Source organism: Phoca vitulina, unplaced genomic scaffold, assembly GCF_004348235.1.
Source record: "Phoca vitulina isolate PV1807 unplaced genomic scaffold, GSC_HSeal_1.0 scaffold40, whole genome shotgun sequence".
Classification (NCBI taxonomy): domain Eukaryota; kingdom Metazoa; phylum Chordata; class Mammalia; order Carnivora; family Phocidae; genus Phoca; species Phoca vitulina.
This window is the reverse complement of record NW_022589743.1, coordinates 2,063,707-2,081,346: the sequence shown is the minus strand read 5'-3', so window position 1 is coordinate 2,081,346 and position 17,640 is coordinate 2,063,707. Positions and strand designations below refer to the sequence as shown.

Sequence of the window (17,640 nt, the reverse complement as noted above, 5' to 3'; positions counted from 1 at the left end):
CCCTTTTAGAAGGAAAGGTGCGCCAGGCTACGAAGGCTGAACGACACGACGAGGGAAGATGCTTGACTCAGAACGAGCAATTCCAATGCCCTAATGGCCGCCGTTTGCGCACGCAGTTGTCAGTCACAGGGACTCCGCTCACACCGACAGCCGGGAGGGTTAGTGCGCATGTCTTCAAAGTAGAGGCGCGGGTTTTCATCATTTCAGACCAGCCTCGTTCACGGTCGTGACGGCTTATTTGTTAGGTTCGTCAGGAAAGATAGGTCCTGGAGCCTCTGACTTGGGTGATGAAGCCCACAGGAGGAGAGGCATTCTTTCGGTAAGAGTAAGCCCCAAATAAATAAACAGAATGGCCCCCTGCCATCCTCTTCACCCCCGACACCTGACACCACCTACGTCACCCCCCGTGTTCCTTGGCCATTCTCTTCAGCCAGCACTTTGATGCTGTCACCGAGGCTGTCCCGCGTCACCTGTCGGTGGCGCCTGGCTGCGCAGGGTTCAGTTGCGAGCGAGCGCGTGGCAGGCGGTGCGGGCGCAGGAGATCCCCTCCCCCCTCCGCGTGGGTCCCCCCTCATGCGTGTCCCCGGGGATGCGGGGGAGCTGGGGAAAGGGCATTTTCGGGCTGTCTGGGTTCCCTCCCGCCTCGCGTAGTGTGAGCATCTCGTGCGTCATGATCCGAGTGCCAGCTGGTGCCACGTGGGTTCTGGAGCACAACCCTTTCCGCCTGGCGCTCAGCCAGAGGCTCGGGGCTTGGCTCCAGCTCTGGGGAGGCGTCGGCTGAGCTACCGCCGGCCTCCAGTGGAGCCCCTTCCGAGGGCCTTTGCAAGAGGAATTTTGACCAGGCTAATCCTATGCGCTGAGCCCTGTTGAAGCCGCGACTTCATCTGGTCTCTGTCGCCATGTCCTAATTTAGACATTCCCCTTTTCTCACCTGGGCAATTCCAGCAACTTCCCAGCTGGTCTTCCTGTGTCCCGTCTCCCCTCGCCAGTCCTTCTAAAAAGTCCTTCCCCAGAAAAGACGTGCTCAAGTCGCTTCCTTAGTTGAAAATCAACGATGGCTCCACCTAGAGAAGAAAATCTTCCCTCCTCAACTTGGCATCAAGGCTGTTTCTCCTCCTGCCACACAGGCTGCACTCTGGTCGTGACACACCCAGTGTCCCCCGAGGACGGCATCCCTTCTCCTGCCACTCCCACCTTCCCTCACGCTGGGGGACCCTTTCCTGTCACTCTCCCCGCCTGGAAACTCGGCCTTCCAGGGTTTGCTCCGGGGCCACCTCTGGAACTGTCACCAGCCACTTGTGGCCAAACCAGTGCTCCTTCCTCTGCTATCTGTTCACGTGTCTGCCTGCTTGCTCGTCCTGACTCTGGTCCGGGAGGGACGGAGCCTGCGCGCTCAGCTCTCTCCCTGTCCCCGGGGCTGACACGGTTGAGTACACGTGCCAAGGTGGTGGTGGTTGAGGAAAAGCGACATCTGCCCCCTTCCCGGGAGTGCTGCTTGCTTTCCCAGTCAGCCAGCCTTGAGCCTGGATTTTCACCTTTCACACAGGACAGCTCGATCGCGTAAAGTAGGGGTTCTTAACTACTAAATGTCAGTCTTCTTCAGAATTTCTCAAGGGATTGGAGTTTTGGTGGTTGAAGTAAGAGTGTGAACGATGTGACAGGACTGCAACTCAAGGTAGCCCAAAGGTGGGGTGTGGACCGCTTCCTCCTGCCACCAAAGGTGTCTGAGCACCAGAGCTGCCCTGGTGGGAGATGCTCCCCACATGGGGTCAGCAGGCTTCGTCCAGGGACCCCAGGTTGCACTGAACCACCCACCACCCCCTGCTGAATTCTCCCCCAGCAGAAAGTCTGCATTTAAAGAGCTCATCTTGGGGGGTACCTCAGGTCATAATCCTGGGGTCCTGGGATCGAGCCCCACATCGGGCTCTCTGCTCATCGGGGAGCCTGCTTCTCCCTCTCCCCCCTGCTTGTGCTCTCTCTCTGTGTCAAATAAAATCTTTAGAAAAGAAAAATCAAGAGCTCAGCTCAGGCGCCCTTCTTACCTCCTGGGCTTCTGGTCTCATCCCATGTGGTGTCAGGGCCTGGCTTTCCGCGCCCACTTCTGAGAACTTGGTTTTGTTTCTGGGCCTTTATTCTGCAAATCCAGGGGTGATGAGACAGGTGGAGAATAGGAGAGGCTGGCTAGCTTTCTAGAGGGAGGGGAAAAATAAATGTGGCAGGTCACAGCTGATCCTGGGGGGAGTGTGGAAGGCTTGAAACGGGACAGGACAGCCTGGCAGCAACCACCGTGTGTGGGAGACCGGTGGAGTCAAAGAAAATGTCAAGAAGTTCCCCTGCACTGGGTGTCACCTCCTCGCGCCCCTTCCCTGCAGCTGCCACGCTCGCACATGCCCGGGTGTCAGTGAAGAACAGGGCAGTAGGGATCCATCTCCTTTTCTTCTGGATAGCGGGCTCTTTCTCCGAATGGACACCGTATGTAGAAGGCAGTGCAGGCCCAGCTTTAGACACGAACTCTTATTGCTTGGGGACAGTGGGTTCTGTGTCTTGTTCCTCGTCTGCTCTGTCCCCCGCCCCCACCACCTGGGGCTGTGCCAGCACACGGACGGATGCCCCCTGGATGTTGGCAAAGACAGCCAGGCCAGACGTGGAGATGGCCCTGGGGGAAGGTCCTCTGCGCTGGAATCACCTTTGGTGCCGAACGTGGGGCAACCACGCTGGAATGGGGATTCACACGGGAAGCAACGTGGGCAAGGAGAGAACCCAGAATGCCTTGTGCAGTCCATAGAAGAGGCGTCAGGGGAGGGCGCAGTGGCTCTCAGAGCAAGGGTTTGTGAGCCCGAATCACTCAGGCAAACTTTAAAAAAAAAAAAAAAAAGATTTATTTATTCATTTTAGAGGGAGGGAGTGAGAGAGAGAGAACAGGAAGGAGGGGCAGAAGGAGAGGGAGAGAGAGTCCCAAGGAGACTCCCCGCTGAGCACGGAGCCGGACTCAGGGCTCGATCTCATGACCCTGAGATCACGACCTGAGCCGAAACCAAGAGTCAGATGCTTCACTGACTGAGCCACCCAGGCGCCCCAGGCAAACTTTTTAAATTTCACACTTACCCTGAGACTAAGACACCCTCCTAGAATCTCAAGGGGTCGGGTATGGGGGGGCGGGTGTTGGTGAGAAGGGTGGACGGAGTCTCACATGCATCTGACGGGTGCTTCGCCCCCTCTCCATGCCGACACCCACTCGTTCACAGGCTTAGCGAGGCGCCCGCCCAGCATGTGTAGACCTGATCTGAACATCGGCTGCACGACTCGCAGTCGTGTGATCTTGGACAGTCTATTTATGCTTTCTTAGTCTGTCTCCTCTTGCAAAGAGGGAGAGTATTTTTACTTACCTCATGAGTGAGTAAATGAGATAATGCACGTAAAATGCCTGGTACCTCTTCAGCACTCAATAAATAGCCACAGGCACTAATTATTATCATTATTAGTGGCATTTGGAAGAGAAGGACTGAGAGCTTTTTGCCTTCTCTAAAGTGGAAGGAAAAATGAAAAGACTTCAGGGCTGTCACCGGAGGCTGCAGCGAGGGGTGGGTTGGAGGGAGGAAGGGGGGAAGGTTGCTGGAGGATAAGGCTGGGGGTGTGGGGCAGCGGGTGGTGGGAACAGGTGGAACCGGGTGAGTTGTTGGGCTTTTCCTGCCACCTAGTGGCGCCTCTGGGCTATGCCACCCAGCTGTCCCCTCAGGTCTGGCTGGGCGGCAGTGGGGCGAGGCTGGGTTTAATATCCCTGAACGCAGTATCTTCAGTCCTCTTCTGCTGCCCCCATTTAATGCCCTGTTCCCTCGGAGCCCCTGGCCTGTGACACATCCTCCACATGGTCCTGGCGTGCGGGACAAGACTCCTTTCATCAAGTGGAGGGAGAGGAGGAAGGCTTTGTTCTCTCGGCCCCGGGGCAGAATGGGGAGCTGGGGCAGACACCCCAGGAGCTGGTGGAAACTACCCCCAGGCCCCACCCTGCCCCCGCTGGCTTGATGACCGCCCCAGGGGAATGCCAGGCCTCCCCCAGGCACTGGGGGCCCAGACCCATCTCGGTGTCTGCCTTGGGTTTTATTGAATTCTATAAATATGTGCAACCGTGTGCAGAGCCTGGGTCAGGATTCTCCTGAGCTTTCCCATCCCACTTTCTCCAGAGAATTTTGCCTTTGTCTCCAAGATGAGAGGAAGGGGAAACAGAGCTGCAGACTGAGCACCCCCCACCCCCCACGTGGAGGGCCCAATGTGAGGGTGTTCGAGCCAGCTCCGCCTCTGGGGCTCGTCATCTCCCTCCCCTGTGGGAGGTGCCAACCCCTCCGAGGAGGCTGCCTGGAATGATGTCCTCCTTGCATCATGTCTGGCTCCTGCTTCAAAGGTAGCTGGGCCTGTTTGGTGAGGGGTCTGACCTTGGGTGAGGGGCTTCGGAAGGAGGCTGGGAGCTACATGTTGGGCTGGGCATCCAGGGCCGGGCTTCCACAGGCCCCCTGCATCGGCACCCCCCACCCTCGACACCCACTTTTCCTCTCAGGGCCTGGTTAGAGCCTCAGCTGCAACCAGGCCAGAATTGCATCATTCTTGGCTTTGTTCACAAAGCAGCAGGTGGAGGAGTGGGGCCCCGCGGTCCATGCCCCCCCCTTCCTGCTCATCTCCTTCCACTCCCTCCTGGGTAATCCTCCTCCTTCCTCCCTTCTCAGGCTCATGGCACCCCCACCCCAGGAGTCATCTGCCTTAAGGTGGCTCTCAGATCTCTTTCCACCTTCTCCTGCTCCCCGGGGAGCCCGTGAGGCTCCTAGGTGAAGGGAAGGGGGCTGATGGGGGGGGTGGGGAGAAGCAGGCTGGAAACTGCCCTCATCATTTCCGTTCCCACCCAGTGGAAGGCAGATGCCACCCTCAAAGAAACACCTGGTTGTAGCCAGGGTATGGTCTCCCAGAATTTGGGAACAAGGTTAGAAACTGTCACCTGATACACTAAAGCTAATAAATAATCAATATAAGACGAATTAAATCAGCTCTTTGTAGAAAGCACTTAGCTTTTATTGACGGCTTATGTGTCTGTCCGTGGACCAAAAATGTTATACCTTCATCCCAATCTCCCATCGACCCCGTGAGGTGGTACTATTATCACTCTTGGCTTATGCACGAGGAAGCCAGAACTCAGAGGTGCATATACCACACGGCTCCCGAATGGCAGACGTGGGACTTGAATCTTGGTCAGTCTCCCTCCAGTGAGGCTCAAAGCTTCTCAAAGAGAAGGTTGGAAAGTTCAGTGCTGGCCAGACTGGGACTTTTTTTTTTTTTTTACCCCCTAAAAAGAGGTTTTTGCCCAGGACACTTATTAAGAGACAAGACTAGTGTCCTCTTAATCTTATGAAGGAGATTCAATAAGATTTACGTCAAGTGACCTGGGCTGGGCCCTGCCCCCACCCCCCTACTGCTGCCCCTCTGAGGTAAGGCTGTGGCTGAAGATTCTGGCCCATGTGGGGAGGAGCAATAGGAACTAGAGAGCCGGAGCTTGTCGAGGATCCAGGCTGCCAGGGAAGAGGGAGGACTGGGGGGGCTGCACACATGCATCTTGTGGTCCTTCACAGGGACTCTGCTTGTGGAGCTTCCTGCAGTGCTCAGGTGTGTTGATAAAATAGCTTCGGGGTTTAGCAGTCTAGCCACCGTGACTTTGGCTAGTAGGAATCTATTTGTTAGGGCCAGCTCAGCATCTTTGGGGACAGACAGTTCTCAACTTTGCAAAGCCCAACCCCAGACTTTAGGTCTAGCCAAGCAGCAGCTGTTCCAGAAGCCCATCGTGGGTGTCTGCTGTCGCTACAGCCACCTCCTCCTTCTTGTCTTCACTTCCCAGTGGCTGCTTCCTCCCTGAAAGAGAATCAGAGGGAAACAACTGGGAAGAACGGAGCCTGCCTTCACAGCCCAGGGCCCAGCTCCACTGCGGCCTGGGAGAGGCGGGGTCAGGGTCTGGGGGACATGCTTGCTGGCTAGCACTCTTCTCAGTCTCCTGTCTCTTTAGCCCAGGACAGACTCCGTCTGAAGAGACAAAGGGCCCCATTGACCCCCTAGCCTTGTGACCCCACCCAAATCTGTCCCTCCCCTCCCCCAGGCAGCCAGCAGGGCACTCACTCACTTGGGTAGCAGACAGGGGCCACGAGGCCGCTGAGAGGGCATGGCAGGGAAGCCAAGAGAGGCTGCGGCCAGCTGGGCGGGGAAGACTGGGAGTGCGTGGGGAGTGCCCACCAGACCCCTGAGAAGACGGGTGGCCCGGGATGAGGGGCTGCCAGGACTCCTGGCTGCCGTCCCAGGAGCAAAGCAGCAAATACCGCACAGGGCCCAAGCGTGGGAGGACTGGGGGTGTCCAACCTCAGCCCCAAGCCGGGCTGCCCATGAGCTCAGGGCCTCCCCGGCCTGCATTCCTGCCTCCCTGCCCCCAGCATGTCCCCCACACCCAGCCTATAAAGCCCCCTTTGTCTGGGCCCACTGAAGATCTTAACTTGCCCCATCTCAGCTTCCCGCCCTCTGCCCCTTCACCCTCTGGTGCCCAACAGAGGCCAGGGTGCAGTGAGAAGGGGTGAAACCCCCTTCATGCCAGGCTGGGCACTGGCCCCCGGGGGGCGGGTCTAGGCGGCCAGCCCCTGCCCACGAAGCTCCCACCCTGCTACCCGCCTCAGGGCAGGTTAATTCCCACCCCTGTCCACTCTGGACTCCATGCTCCTGGGCAGCATGCCTGCCTCTCACATGCCTGCTCATGTGATCTCACCCTCAGCTCGGCCCTGCCCGGTGAGCGGCAGGACAGAGGAGCAGTGCGCAGTCAGGAGCCCCCTCTGATGGGGGCGGGGGGGCAGTCTCTTTGCCACCTCTTTGGTCTTTACCAGAGTGGGTGGCGCCACTACCAGCAGTCAGGGGCCTGGCTAGCATCGGGGGCTTCAGATGACCCTTCTCTAGCAGTGGGCCAACAGTTCAGCCTCTCCTCCTGCTTGGCATATGCGTGGGGCATGGCACACGGTAGGCGACAGGAATCTCCATCTCTGCTCCCCACACCCAGCCAAGGACCTCAAAACACATTTGAACAGAGGCTGGGTCCTGGCAGCAGGGAGCGGCGCCTCCCCACCATCTCCTGTCCTCACAAGGTCACAGGATCCAGACCCCTGCTCGCAGGGTGGGGGCCAATGCCGCGTCTCCCTGCGTCCCAGGCTCTGTGGGTGTCTCTGACCTGCTCTCAGGCAACCCCTGAGGAGGGGCATCAGCCTGGGAGACAGTGGTCTGGGCCATGGGTCAGCTCTGTCACCAAGCTGCCGGGTGACCTCAGGCAAACCTTTCTGTGGCCCCTGTAAAATGAGGAGGGGGGGACCCTTCTAACTCATAAATCTCGGAGATGAAGAGAGGGGCTTCGCTCGGAGGGTGTCCTCTCTGGACTAACAGTGTCCCCAGGGCAGGGAGAACCAGGTGTGCTGGCAGGGATGAGCCCCTGGATGTGAGTTGCTGTGCATGAACGTGCGTGTGTGACCGTGTGTGTGCGCGCGCGCGCGCCGGTGTGAGCGCCGCGCCTCCCCCCGCGGGTGGGAGGGGAGGGGGCGGGGCCTGCGGGGCGGGGCGGGGCGGGGGTCCGGGCGGCTGACAACCGGCGCTCCTCGCGCTGGGCGGTCGCCGGGTTGCCGCACCGACAGGGCGCATGGAGGGGCCGCCGCCCCCGGCGCCCCCCGGGGCCGGCGCGGCGAGGACGGCGTAGCGGGCAGTAGCATGGAGCAGGTCGGCGGGCGCGGGGCGCGGGTGCGTGTCTGGGAGGGGAGGGCGGGGGCCGTCAGCACGGGCTGAGGGTGGGCGCGCCGCGGGGGAGGGGGGTTGGGGCGCCAGGGCTGCGAGCCCGCGGGAGCTCTGGGGGAGGGACGGGGCTGGTGTGACCCTGAGCTGGTGGGTACACACACACACACGCACACGCGCACACACACGCTGACACACAGGGAGGCGCGCAGAGGGCGCGCACGCTGCCTCTCTCCCCACCCAGGAGAGCCCCCGCATCTGGAAGCCCCCCTCCTCACTCGGTAAGGTCTCAGCCCCTGCTAGGATCCTGGGCCTGAGGGGGCTGCAGGCCCTGCGGGATGAAACGAGTGACAGGAGGCGGAGGTAGCTCTCCCACGCCAACTACCGCCGACCCCCTAGTGAGACCTCAGGACACGACCGACACAGCCGGTTCCCTCCCCCACCTACACATGGAGGGTCTTCTCCCAGCCAGGCTTCCCCTCCTCCCCCAGTTACAGCAGCTGCAGCAGCTGCTGCCACCATTTCATGGCAGTGAAAAGATGGGGTGGGCTGGGCAGCTTCTCCGTATGCCCCCCAAATACAGACCTGCAGCCCCAGCCAGGCCCTGGGGGCTGTCTTTCCTTTACATGGTCTCCATCAGAAAGGGGCAGGGATGAAGCCTCCCTCAGGTTGGAGCTCTTCACCCCCTCCAGGGTGCTCAAATGGAGAAGGGGGGCCAGTCCCCTTAACGTGAGTGAGGGGGGGCCTCTATTCTGACTGGCAATCAGTCTCCTCCTCTAAGAGGGGCAGCAGGCTGGACAGGAGTGAGGGGGCTGCTCTTGAGATTGTCTTACTTCCTTCATAATCCTGACTTGGTAGGAGGTCTTGGGGTGGGGTCTGGAGTGGTGGGATTTTCTGTTCTTGGGCGCGCCTTTAAGTGTGGGGCTTATCCACACTCCTGGGCTCTTTGGGACTGCTCTGCCTAAAGCAGTGGCCTGGGGTCCTGGTCTCTGAGACCCCTCCCCTCCAGACTGAGCGCAGTCCCCCTACCTCTGGCAGAGGGGTTCTTGGGCTGTCTATGATGGTGATGAGGGGTGAGAGGAGGGATGGAGGGTGAGGAGTCAGGGGAGGGGGTGATCCTAAGTTCTGGGGAGGCATGAAGTGCTCTGGGCATCTTCCCTGGGCTGGGTGTAATGTTTGGAGCGGAGTTGTGGGCTGGTCTAGTCTCCAGGCCTGTTTGGCATCTTGGTTGTTAATTTAAATGGCCGGTGGCAGCACCAGGCCTGGCAGGGGGAAGGGGACTCCATTCGTCATTATCTGCTGTTGCCATCCTTACCGGCTCTACCCACGGCTCCACTCTGAGTGCAAAATGTAGGGGTTGGGGGACAGTACTAAATGCCACTGAATTGCTTACATTAAAACAGTTAATGTTATGTTATGTGAATTTCACCTCAATTAAAAAAAAAAAAAAAGGAGAGGTAGGTCTAGGGACCATCGCTACTTTCTGCCTAGAGGACCCTAAAGGCATCTCACTGGGAGTGCAGCTGGGCCTGAATTGCTCCTCAAAGCAGCCCTCAGTTGTCCCCCCATCAGCCTTCCGGACCTCTTCTGGGGGTCAGCTGTTTCCGCTTTCCCAGGGGACAGAGCCGGGCTCCCCTGTGCCCTGGCATTGCAGAGGGGAGGAGAGAGCGGGAGGAGAGTAGGACACTGGGCTCCTGCCCGCCCCCATCAAAGGGACACGGGGAGGTCTTGGGTATCTGTCCTCTCTCTGGGCTGCTGTGAACTCCCTGGCAGCTGTGCTGAGCGGTGGTTTCCCGGGTCCTTTCTAGGTGTCCTAGGACACCCTGCCAAGCAGCCCAGCAGTCAGCCCGTCTGCTGGACTGTGAGACACGTCCCCCCCCAGTGGGGACTCTGATGTTCAGCACAACCAGGGAGGTGCCCAGGCCGATGTTAATGTCTTAAGGCAGCCCCAGCCCTGGGGCCCCTGTGGGTGTCACTGGCTTTCTGGATGTGTCAGAAGCATGGTGTGTATGGGGTGCTTCTGAAATCGGAGCTTCTTTCACCGCAACCAGGGAAGCTCCTATTTTAAGTTTCCCATGTGCTGAGCCCTCTTGTAAAGCGAAGAATCCTTTTATAGTGCGAGAACCGCCCCAATGTGTCTGTGTGGTATGCGTGGATTTTGGCACGTAGGGTCTCTTAAAGGGGAGCACGCCTGGAATCTCTCATAGGGGCTGGAATTGCCAGGTGGGGTAGGTGCCAGGACGGAGGGGCTTGCCCCCTGTGGTCAGGGCCCTGCCCCTCTTTTCTCCCCATCTACTCCCCTTTCCCTCCCGGGGCTGGCTCAGAGCCAGACAGAGGAGAGGGAGCAGCTGCGGGGGATTTCCAGAGCTTCCAGGGGAAGGTGGGAGCTACCCCTCCCCTCCTCCTCCACCCTTACCCTCCTCTTCTCTTCCTTCCCTCCATGTGTCCCTCCTCTCCCCTCCTCTCTCTTTTCCTCCTCTCCCCCCTGCCCCCCCCCCCCCCCCGCTCCTAGAAGGGCAAAATGGAGACAGGGAGGAGAGTGGACCAGGGCCCTCTTGTGTGCAGGGCTTTGGTACAGCTGGGCAGGCTCTGGGGGCCTGTGGCAAAAGCAGGACTGCAGGCCAGTTGCTGCAAGAATTTAAACACCCTCACGTAGAACCTCAGAATTTAGCATCCTGGAGCTGGGAAAACACTACCTGGCCTAGCTCCTCCCAGAGGGATCCTGCTTCATGGAGCAGTGGCTTGGCATCCGACTTCGCCAAGTTACTTAACTTTTCGGAGCTTGTTTCCTCATTTATATAGTGGGGCTAATAATACCTGCCTTACAGGGTTGTCACGGGGAGTAAATGAAATCACGTTTGTAAAGAGCTTGGCACACAGTAGGTCCTCAGTACATTTGAACACATCTTGGTGATGTGTTAGGTGATGTCATGGTGCTTAGAAGTCATCTGTTAGCCTTGTACAGAGTCCAGGCCACGGGGTCCCCCATGACCCAGTATCACACGGTTGGGAGCCTGCAAGGGTGGAGACCCCAGCCCAGGGCCTCTTCTTCTCCCCGCATCATGACAAACATAGTTCTGCTGAGGGGCTGTGGGTGGAGAATGGCAGGGCTGGGCATCTTTCACCCATCCCCTGCCCTGACACCAGGGTCTTACTGGGTGTGGCTTGTTTGCCCAGCTGCCAGCTGGAGAAGCTGCAGCCTCTTGCTCCCACCCCCAATCCAGCTGGGCTGGGTTCCCAGCTGTTTGGCAGGTTACCAATGCCCCTTGGCCCCAACCAGGCAAGGGGTATGTAGCCTCCCTCTCTGAGGGGTGTTCGGGTGGGATTCCTGAGGGACCTAGCGGCAGGGAGGAGGGTGGGGACTGGTGTCTTCTTGAGTGGCCCCTTGCCCCACCCTATGCCATTAAAGATGCTCAGCAAGATCCACTCTGTGGGATGCCTGGGGCTTCTGCCAGAACCTGGGCCCCACGCCCTCCCCAGCTCTCAGCTTCAGGCCTCCTTCCTCTGCCACTTGCCCGCTGAGAGCCTTCAAGGTCTAGGCCATACAGGGCCTTCCAGGGCCCCTGACTTCTGCCCTCATTTTGGGAGGCCCCTCTTGTTTTCCTCAGTGCGCTGCTTCCACCACATTGCAGCCATCCCTTGCTGTTGCTTGCTTTCCCTAGAATTTGAGCCCAAAGAGGGCAGGAACATCAACGGTCCCCACGACCGCACACGGCAGTTTGCATGTAGTCAGAGCTTAATAAATATCTTTTGACTTGAATGAACTGGGACCACACCTGCTTTAGAGGTGAGCATTTAGGTGGGGTTGGGTTGCTTTCAGGGGACAAGCAGAGGACAAGCTGGGGGACTGAAAGCCAGAGGCACAGGAACAAGCCTCTCCTCAGCGATCCCCTCTAGTCCTGCCCTCCCACCCTTCTCCACCAGGGGGTGCTCTTTCCCCTTCGGTGGAAGGGCCGAAGCTGTTGTCCAGGGTTAGGGTTGCGGCCGCGGTTCCTATAACCCACCTTCCACCCACTGTTTCTCCTTTTCAGCTCCCGGGGTGCTTTGAATCCATTATCAAGTGTGATCCCCCAGTGGGAGGCAGGCAGAGAAGGCCTTATTGTTCTCATCTTACAGAGGGTGAAATAAGCTCAGAGAATGTCCTTTTCCTCAAAAACATACAGCGACCAGGTGGGCAGGATGGGAACCTGAACCCAGGCCTTTGGACTCTGGGGTCAGTGCTCCTTGATGACACCATGTAACTCCTAGCTGGCTCCTGGGCCAGGCCTCATCCTGGCCATGGGGGGCGCCTCTGGTCTGAGGACCCCTCCCTGACCTGCCCCCACGCTCCTCTCCTCGCCCTAGCTGGAGCTGGGGAACACAGGTTCTTCCTCTGGAGCCCCAGGCTCTGCTGCTTCTTCCTTCGCTCCACTCATCATCGCTTCCGTCTCTCTCCTGCCCAAGACTCGCCCACGTCTCACCTGTGCTGCTCACTTTCTTTTCTTTTTTTTTTTTAAGATTTTTTTTTTTTTATTCATTTGAGACACAGAGATACAGAGAGAGAGAGCATGAGCAAGGGGGGAGACAGAGGGAGAGGGAGAAGCAGGCTCCCTGCTGAGCCAGGAGCCCGACGTGGGGCTCGATCCCAGGACCCTGGGATCATGACCTGAGCCGAAGGCAGACGCTTAACCATCTGAGCCACCCAGGCGCCCCTGCTCACTTTCTTAACAGGCCTGACTCCACTTCCTCATCCCCGATGCTCTTCCTCACTGTATAATCTGGCCTCTGGTTCCACCGGTCCTCTGAAAGTGTCCTCTTTGCCCAACACAGTTCCTTGGGCTACCTGCTTCTTCTCAGTCCTCCCTGTCTTCCTCACTGGCCCCTAAAGGAGATGCTCCTCAGGTCCTGTCTGGTATCCAATCTCCCCTCTGTATTGTCCTTGGAGAACCTGAACCACACCCCTGGTCTACTGATGACTTCCAAAGCCCTGTCTCCAGTTCAGGCCTCTCTTCCGAGAGATGGACCCAGAGTTTAAGCTGCTCGTCACTACTCTGCTTGGCAATACGGCCTATGGGTTAAGTGTGTGGACTCCAGAGCCCAAATGCCTGGATTCAAAGTCTGGGTGGACTTGGGTAAGATACTCAAGCTCTCTGGGCCTCAGTTTCCTTATCCATAAAATGAGGATTATAATATCTATTTCAAAGCTCCCTTGTAAGGCTGAATTGGAATAATACATACAAAGGACTCACAGTGCCTGGCATGCCCTGTCTCCCTGAGAACACTCCAGATTTTTCCGTCTCCTTCCCGCAACAGCCAGTTGGTATGGGGGGCCTCTGATGTTTCTTGCCCCTGCCTTAGTGCAGTGGCTCCCCCCACCACCTCCCCCCGCCATCCGCATCTCTTTGCTGCTCTCTTTCTTTCCTGCAATGTGGCACATCTCCGCCTAAATCCCTGCCCCTGGCCAGGCTAGAATCTAAGTGCCTCAGGCCCAGTCACTCCATCGGCATATCCCCGCCCACGTTTCCTTCCTCATCCCTCCATCCTTCCTGCCTACGTTGTACCCTCCTTACCCTCCGCTTGGCTCCAGCCATATCACTAAAGTCTGCTTTCTCCTGCCTTTGCCTATTGAGAGTCCTTTTCCCTGGAATGCTTTTAACCCCCATTCCCCGCCCCCCCACCTGACCCATGAAGCCCCTAAAAGCTCAAGGCCACCTCATTCTGGAAGCTTTCCTCTGCTTCTCTGGCCTTCCATTGTTCCTTTTCGGAGATCTCACTATAGAGTCAGGATTGGTAAGACTAGGACTCCTCAAGGGAAGGAGCTAGGTCTTATCCCCATTTCCCCAGGGGCAACCTCCAGTCCCCCACCCCTTCATATATTAGGATTCCCAAAAAGCATTTGTGAACCGAGGAAGGTGACTGGGCTGGGGGAGGAGCTTAGAAAGAGGGGGAATATAAGGAGGGTCCTCAGTGAAGGACCCCCTCCACCCATGTTGGGCTCTGCTTCCAGGACCCCCAGAGAAAGAGTGTGCCAGGAATAGAAGTGGATTTGGGGTTGGGTGGTAGGACCAAGGAGTGAGACCCAGGGAGCCTGAGGGAAAGGATGGGAGGAAGAGGGGCTGGAGAAGATTGATGGGGGAGGGCCAGGACAGGATGGGGGTGCAGGTCAAGGTGCAGGAAGAGGTGGGAAGGGCAGCAGGGTGGGGGAAGAGCGCACTTTCTGGGAAGTGGGAGAGGGTGGGGGAGGTGAGCGCAGTGCATTGTGGAGGGAGGAATTCATCTGCTGGCCGGCGTGAGCTCATTTCCTCTCACTGCCTCCCGCAGTGTCTGAGGGCATCAGGCTCTGGAAAAAGTGAGCCAGGGGCACCCCAGCGGTCACCACCCTCCTCCCCTCCCCCACAGCCGCAGTTCCGTTTGGATCCCAGGTGTCACTGCTTCCCCCTTACAGAGACAGCCCGTTTGTCCTGAGAGGAGAGACCCCTGAGCCAGGGTGGCAGCAAGCCTTGGACCACTGGAGCTATAGGACAGAGGGAGGTAGAAACAGGAACCTTGTTGAAAACCATGCAAGGCAATACAGGCAGTATGATGGGTCACAGTTAGACGGCAGGAGGACTTCTCAGAAGAGGGGGACAAGTCCAGCTGCACTTGCGACCTTGATGAAGAGAGGTGGGGAAGGACGAGGAGTCATGAAGTGCCCTTCCATCATTATGAGAGCCTCCCTCTCCATGGACTGCCAGGGAATTTCAAAGAAATTAAATAAAACATAAGATTTAAAACCAAGTCAGTATGTCCTTCCTCAGGCTCACAGGAGTAGGGATGGCCTAGTTGGTGTCTGGGCCACTCTTACCTGCTCTGGGACCTGAGTCCCTGGTCCTGCGGGGGGGGGGGGGGGGGGACTTGGGGCTGCTGATGGTGGTGAAGTAGGCAGGTTTTATGAGGTCTCCTTGCCCAGAGGAGGTGGGTGATTCCAGTGGGCAGAGTCAGCCTTCCACTTTCTTTGCCTGTCTTATCCCAATCCTATTCCTATCTATCTGTGGCCTCTCCCACCTTTTCTTCATAATCTGGGTGGAGGAATACAGGAGCCTGTTAAAACTGCAAGAAGGCACGGAAAAGAGGTAAGCATAGGCCGTAGGAAATACAGGAAGTAAGAAGGATGTCAGTTAGACAGCAGAAAGAACTTTCTGTCAGAAAAGAAGGACTGTGGGACTCTCTCTTCCCGGATCATCAGGAGATGGCCTGGAGGGGTCCTGCTTGGGGGCAGGGAAATGAAAAACTGGCTCAGGACCCCAGTGGCTCTTTGGGCCCACCCTGGCATGAAGCCCCAAAGGAAGGCTGTGGGGAGCTTGTGACTGGGAGGCCTGGGGCCATCTCTGCCCTCTCTGCTGTCCCCTGCAGAGCAGATCTATGTGCTGGTCCAGAGGCCTGAGCCCCAGGCTGGCTGGCTGGGGGTCTGAAGGGCTGGGGCACCTGCCAGCCTCTCTCTTCCAGCCTCCACTCCTCTGCCTCCTTGGGGTCCTGGACTGAGACTCGGCCTAGGAGGGAGACCCTAGACAGAGGGGCTGGAGCCCCTGAAAGCTCCCTCCCGCCCCCACTCCCACGGGCATCACCATCTCTGTCCTTGTCTCCGTAAATCTCTGGACAGAAGGCTCCCTAAGCCTTTTTCCGTCTTTCCCTCTCTTCAATCCTGGGTCTCTTTATCTTTGTCTCTGTCTTCTCCTGCTCTCTACACTGTATCTTGTCCCTGTCATGCTTTCTGTGTCTCTCAGTCTTTGTTTCTGACCACCTCTGTCTGGCTATGTTTCCTCTTGCTTCCCTCTCTCTTCCTTCCCCCTTTCCTCTCCCTGTGCTAGCTCTGGGTTGGGTGCCCTTGGCCTCTTTCCTCGGCCAGCCAGGATCACCACCTATTTGGGCCGGTTCCCGGGAGGCCAGCCCAAATTGTCTCCCTGAGACCACCTCTGTTCCCCAGGCTGCACTGCCCCGTAGCTCCGCTGCCGGCGCTAACCCCTGCCTGAACCCCCTTTGCCAGTCAGCTGCCCTGGGGAGAGGCGGCGGGTGCGCCCCGTCGGGAGCGCAGGGGGAGGAGCGAAGGGGCTGGCCCCCCGAGGGGGGGCACTCGGCGCTCGGCCCCGCCCCCTCCGGCCCCGCCCCTCCCGGGTCCCTGCCCGCGCCCCCAGCAGTGCCCTGGCCGCAGAGCCGCCGCTGCTGCCCGATGAATGGAGTCGCCTTCTGCCTGGTCGGGATCCCGCCCCGCCCGGAGCCCCGGCCCCCTCAGGTGAGGGCGCTGGGCCAGGGGAGGGGGGCGGATCCAGGCGCTGCCGGGTAGCTGGCCGCAGGGCCGGGGTCGCGGCGCCCCCGCTCGGCGGGCACGGCCTGGGGCGCACGGCGCGGACACCGCGGGCACGGCTGCAGGGAACTTGGGCTGGTGGCGGGCCGGGGAGGGGGCCGGAGCGAGAGGTGCCCTGGGCAGGGGGGGCGGGATGGAGGAAGGCAGGCTGGGGGCCGGGACGCGTACGGGGCTGCCTGGGCAGAGGGCACGGACCAGGGCGGCGGTGTCAGGCCCCCCGCGGCCGGGCAGCGGGGGCGGGAGGCCCGCGCCTTTTGTCCGGGTTTTTCAGGCGGGGCGCCTGCCGCCGTTTCCTCTGCCCGAGTTTTCGTTTTCCGTTGGCGAGGCCCCGGCACAGCTGGAGGGAGAGGGAGTGGGGGAGGGGGTTCCCGGAGCGGGATGTCCTTGGCCACTGAGGCCGGACACCCCCCCTCCCCGCGCCACACTCGCCCCCTGCCGGGCCGGACCGCACGACGAGCTTCAGGGAGCGGGTCTGCCGCTCCACGGGCTCCTGGGGAAAAGAAACAGGCCCGGGAACCTCGGGTCCCGAAGGCTCTGTTGCGCTCCCCTCCGCCTCCCGGGATGGCTGTGGGTGGGTCTGGGCGCAGGGTGCCAGGGGCATTACTCAGCGCTGGGCTGCTTTGCTTGGGTTCTTTCATCTGCCAGCTGCTGAAGCTGGGGAGGGGCCAGTAAGGGCCTCCGGGCCCCTTTGGAGCCAACCCCCTACCTCCGGGCGCGGTTGCCCGGTGCTGGAATACCCCAACACTGCACCACCCTCCTTCCCAAGTGGAAGCGTTGGACGCTCTGGGGACAGTCGTTTCCCCGGTTGGAAAAGAAGTTCCCTTGGGGTCCAGGTTGTGGTCAAGGTCTGGGCCGAGGCCTCTTCCTCTTCTGACAAGGCTGGAGGACTTAGTGATGCTCTTCCTCAGCTGCCTCCCCTGCGCGCCCCCCATCCCATGATGGAGCTGGGGTCTGGTGCTTTGCAAACTCTTTCTGAGGCTGGTGTGTTTCTCAGACGCTGGATGTATGCTCAGTTCTTTCTCAACCTGCATCTCTCTTCCCTGACTCTCCCTGCACCTTTCAGCCAAAGTGTTTCCTAATTACAAACTTGAAATTCAGGATGGACAGGGGGTGGGGGTGGAGGTCATTAAGCCTGAGCCCCGTGGATTCACCCCCCACCCCCAACAACACATACTTCATTCCACCCCCCTACCATGTCCACCCCCACCCCAGGCCCAGCTGGGGGTGGATGGGGTTTGATTCCATGTGGTTCTGCCTCTATGCCAGGGCAACAGCCTTACTCCCCAGAGTGGCTGCTCTCACTGAGATGTGCTCATTGGCATGCGATTTGAATCTCCCTTACATAACCAGTCATTTCGCCTCCAAACAACTCAAAGGCCCCCAGCCCCAGCCTCGGCCACTTGCTCGCAAGGTGGTTGGGTCTACCCTTAGGGGGCTGGGAACTCCTTTTCCAGAATCTGAGGCCTGACCTTCCCCTTGGGAATGATAAGAGCAATAAATCCCTTTTACCTTCGATGCTGGATTCCAGGACCTCA

The 17,640-nt window shown here is 59.0% G+C and overlaps 1 protein-coding gene across 1 annotated transcript in view; it reads left to right on the top strand.

Annotated features, from left to right (window-relative positions):
- Positions 1-15,969: 15,969 nt before the first annotated feature.
- ARHGAP23 (Rho GTPase activating protein 23) overlaps positions 15,970-17,640 on the top strand; it is a 74,515-nt gene continuing 72,844 nt past the window's right edge. Inside the window, exon 1 of the mRNA XM_032428479.1 lies at positions 15,970-16,033. Within this exon, the coding sequence (XP_032284370.1) occupies positions 15,971-16,033 (63 nt within the window). The 5' untranslated portion in view covers position 15,970. The remainder of the gene's footprint in view (positions 16,034-17,640) is intronic.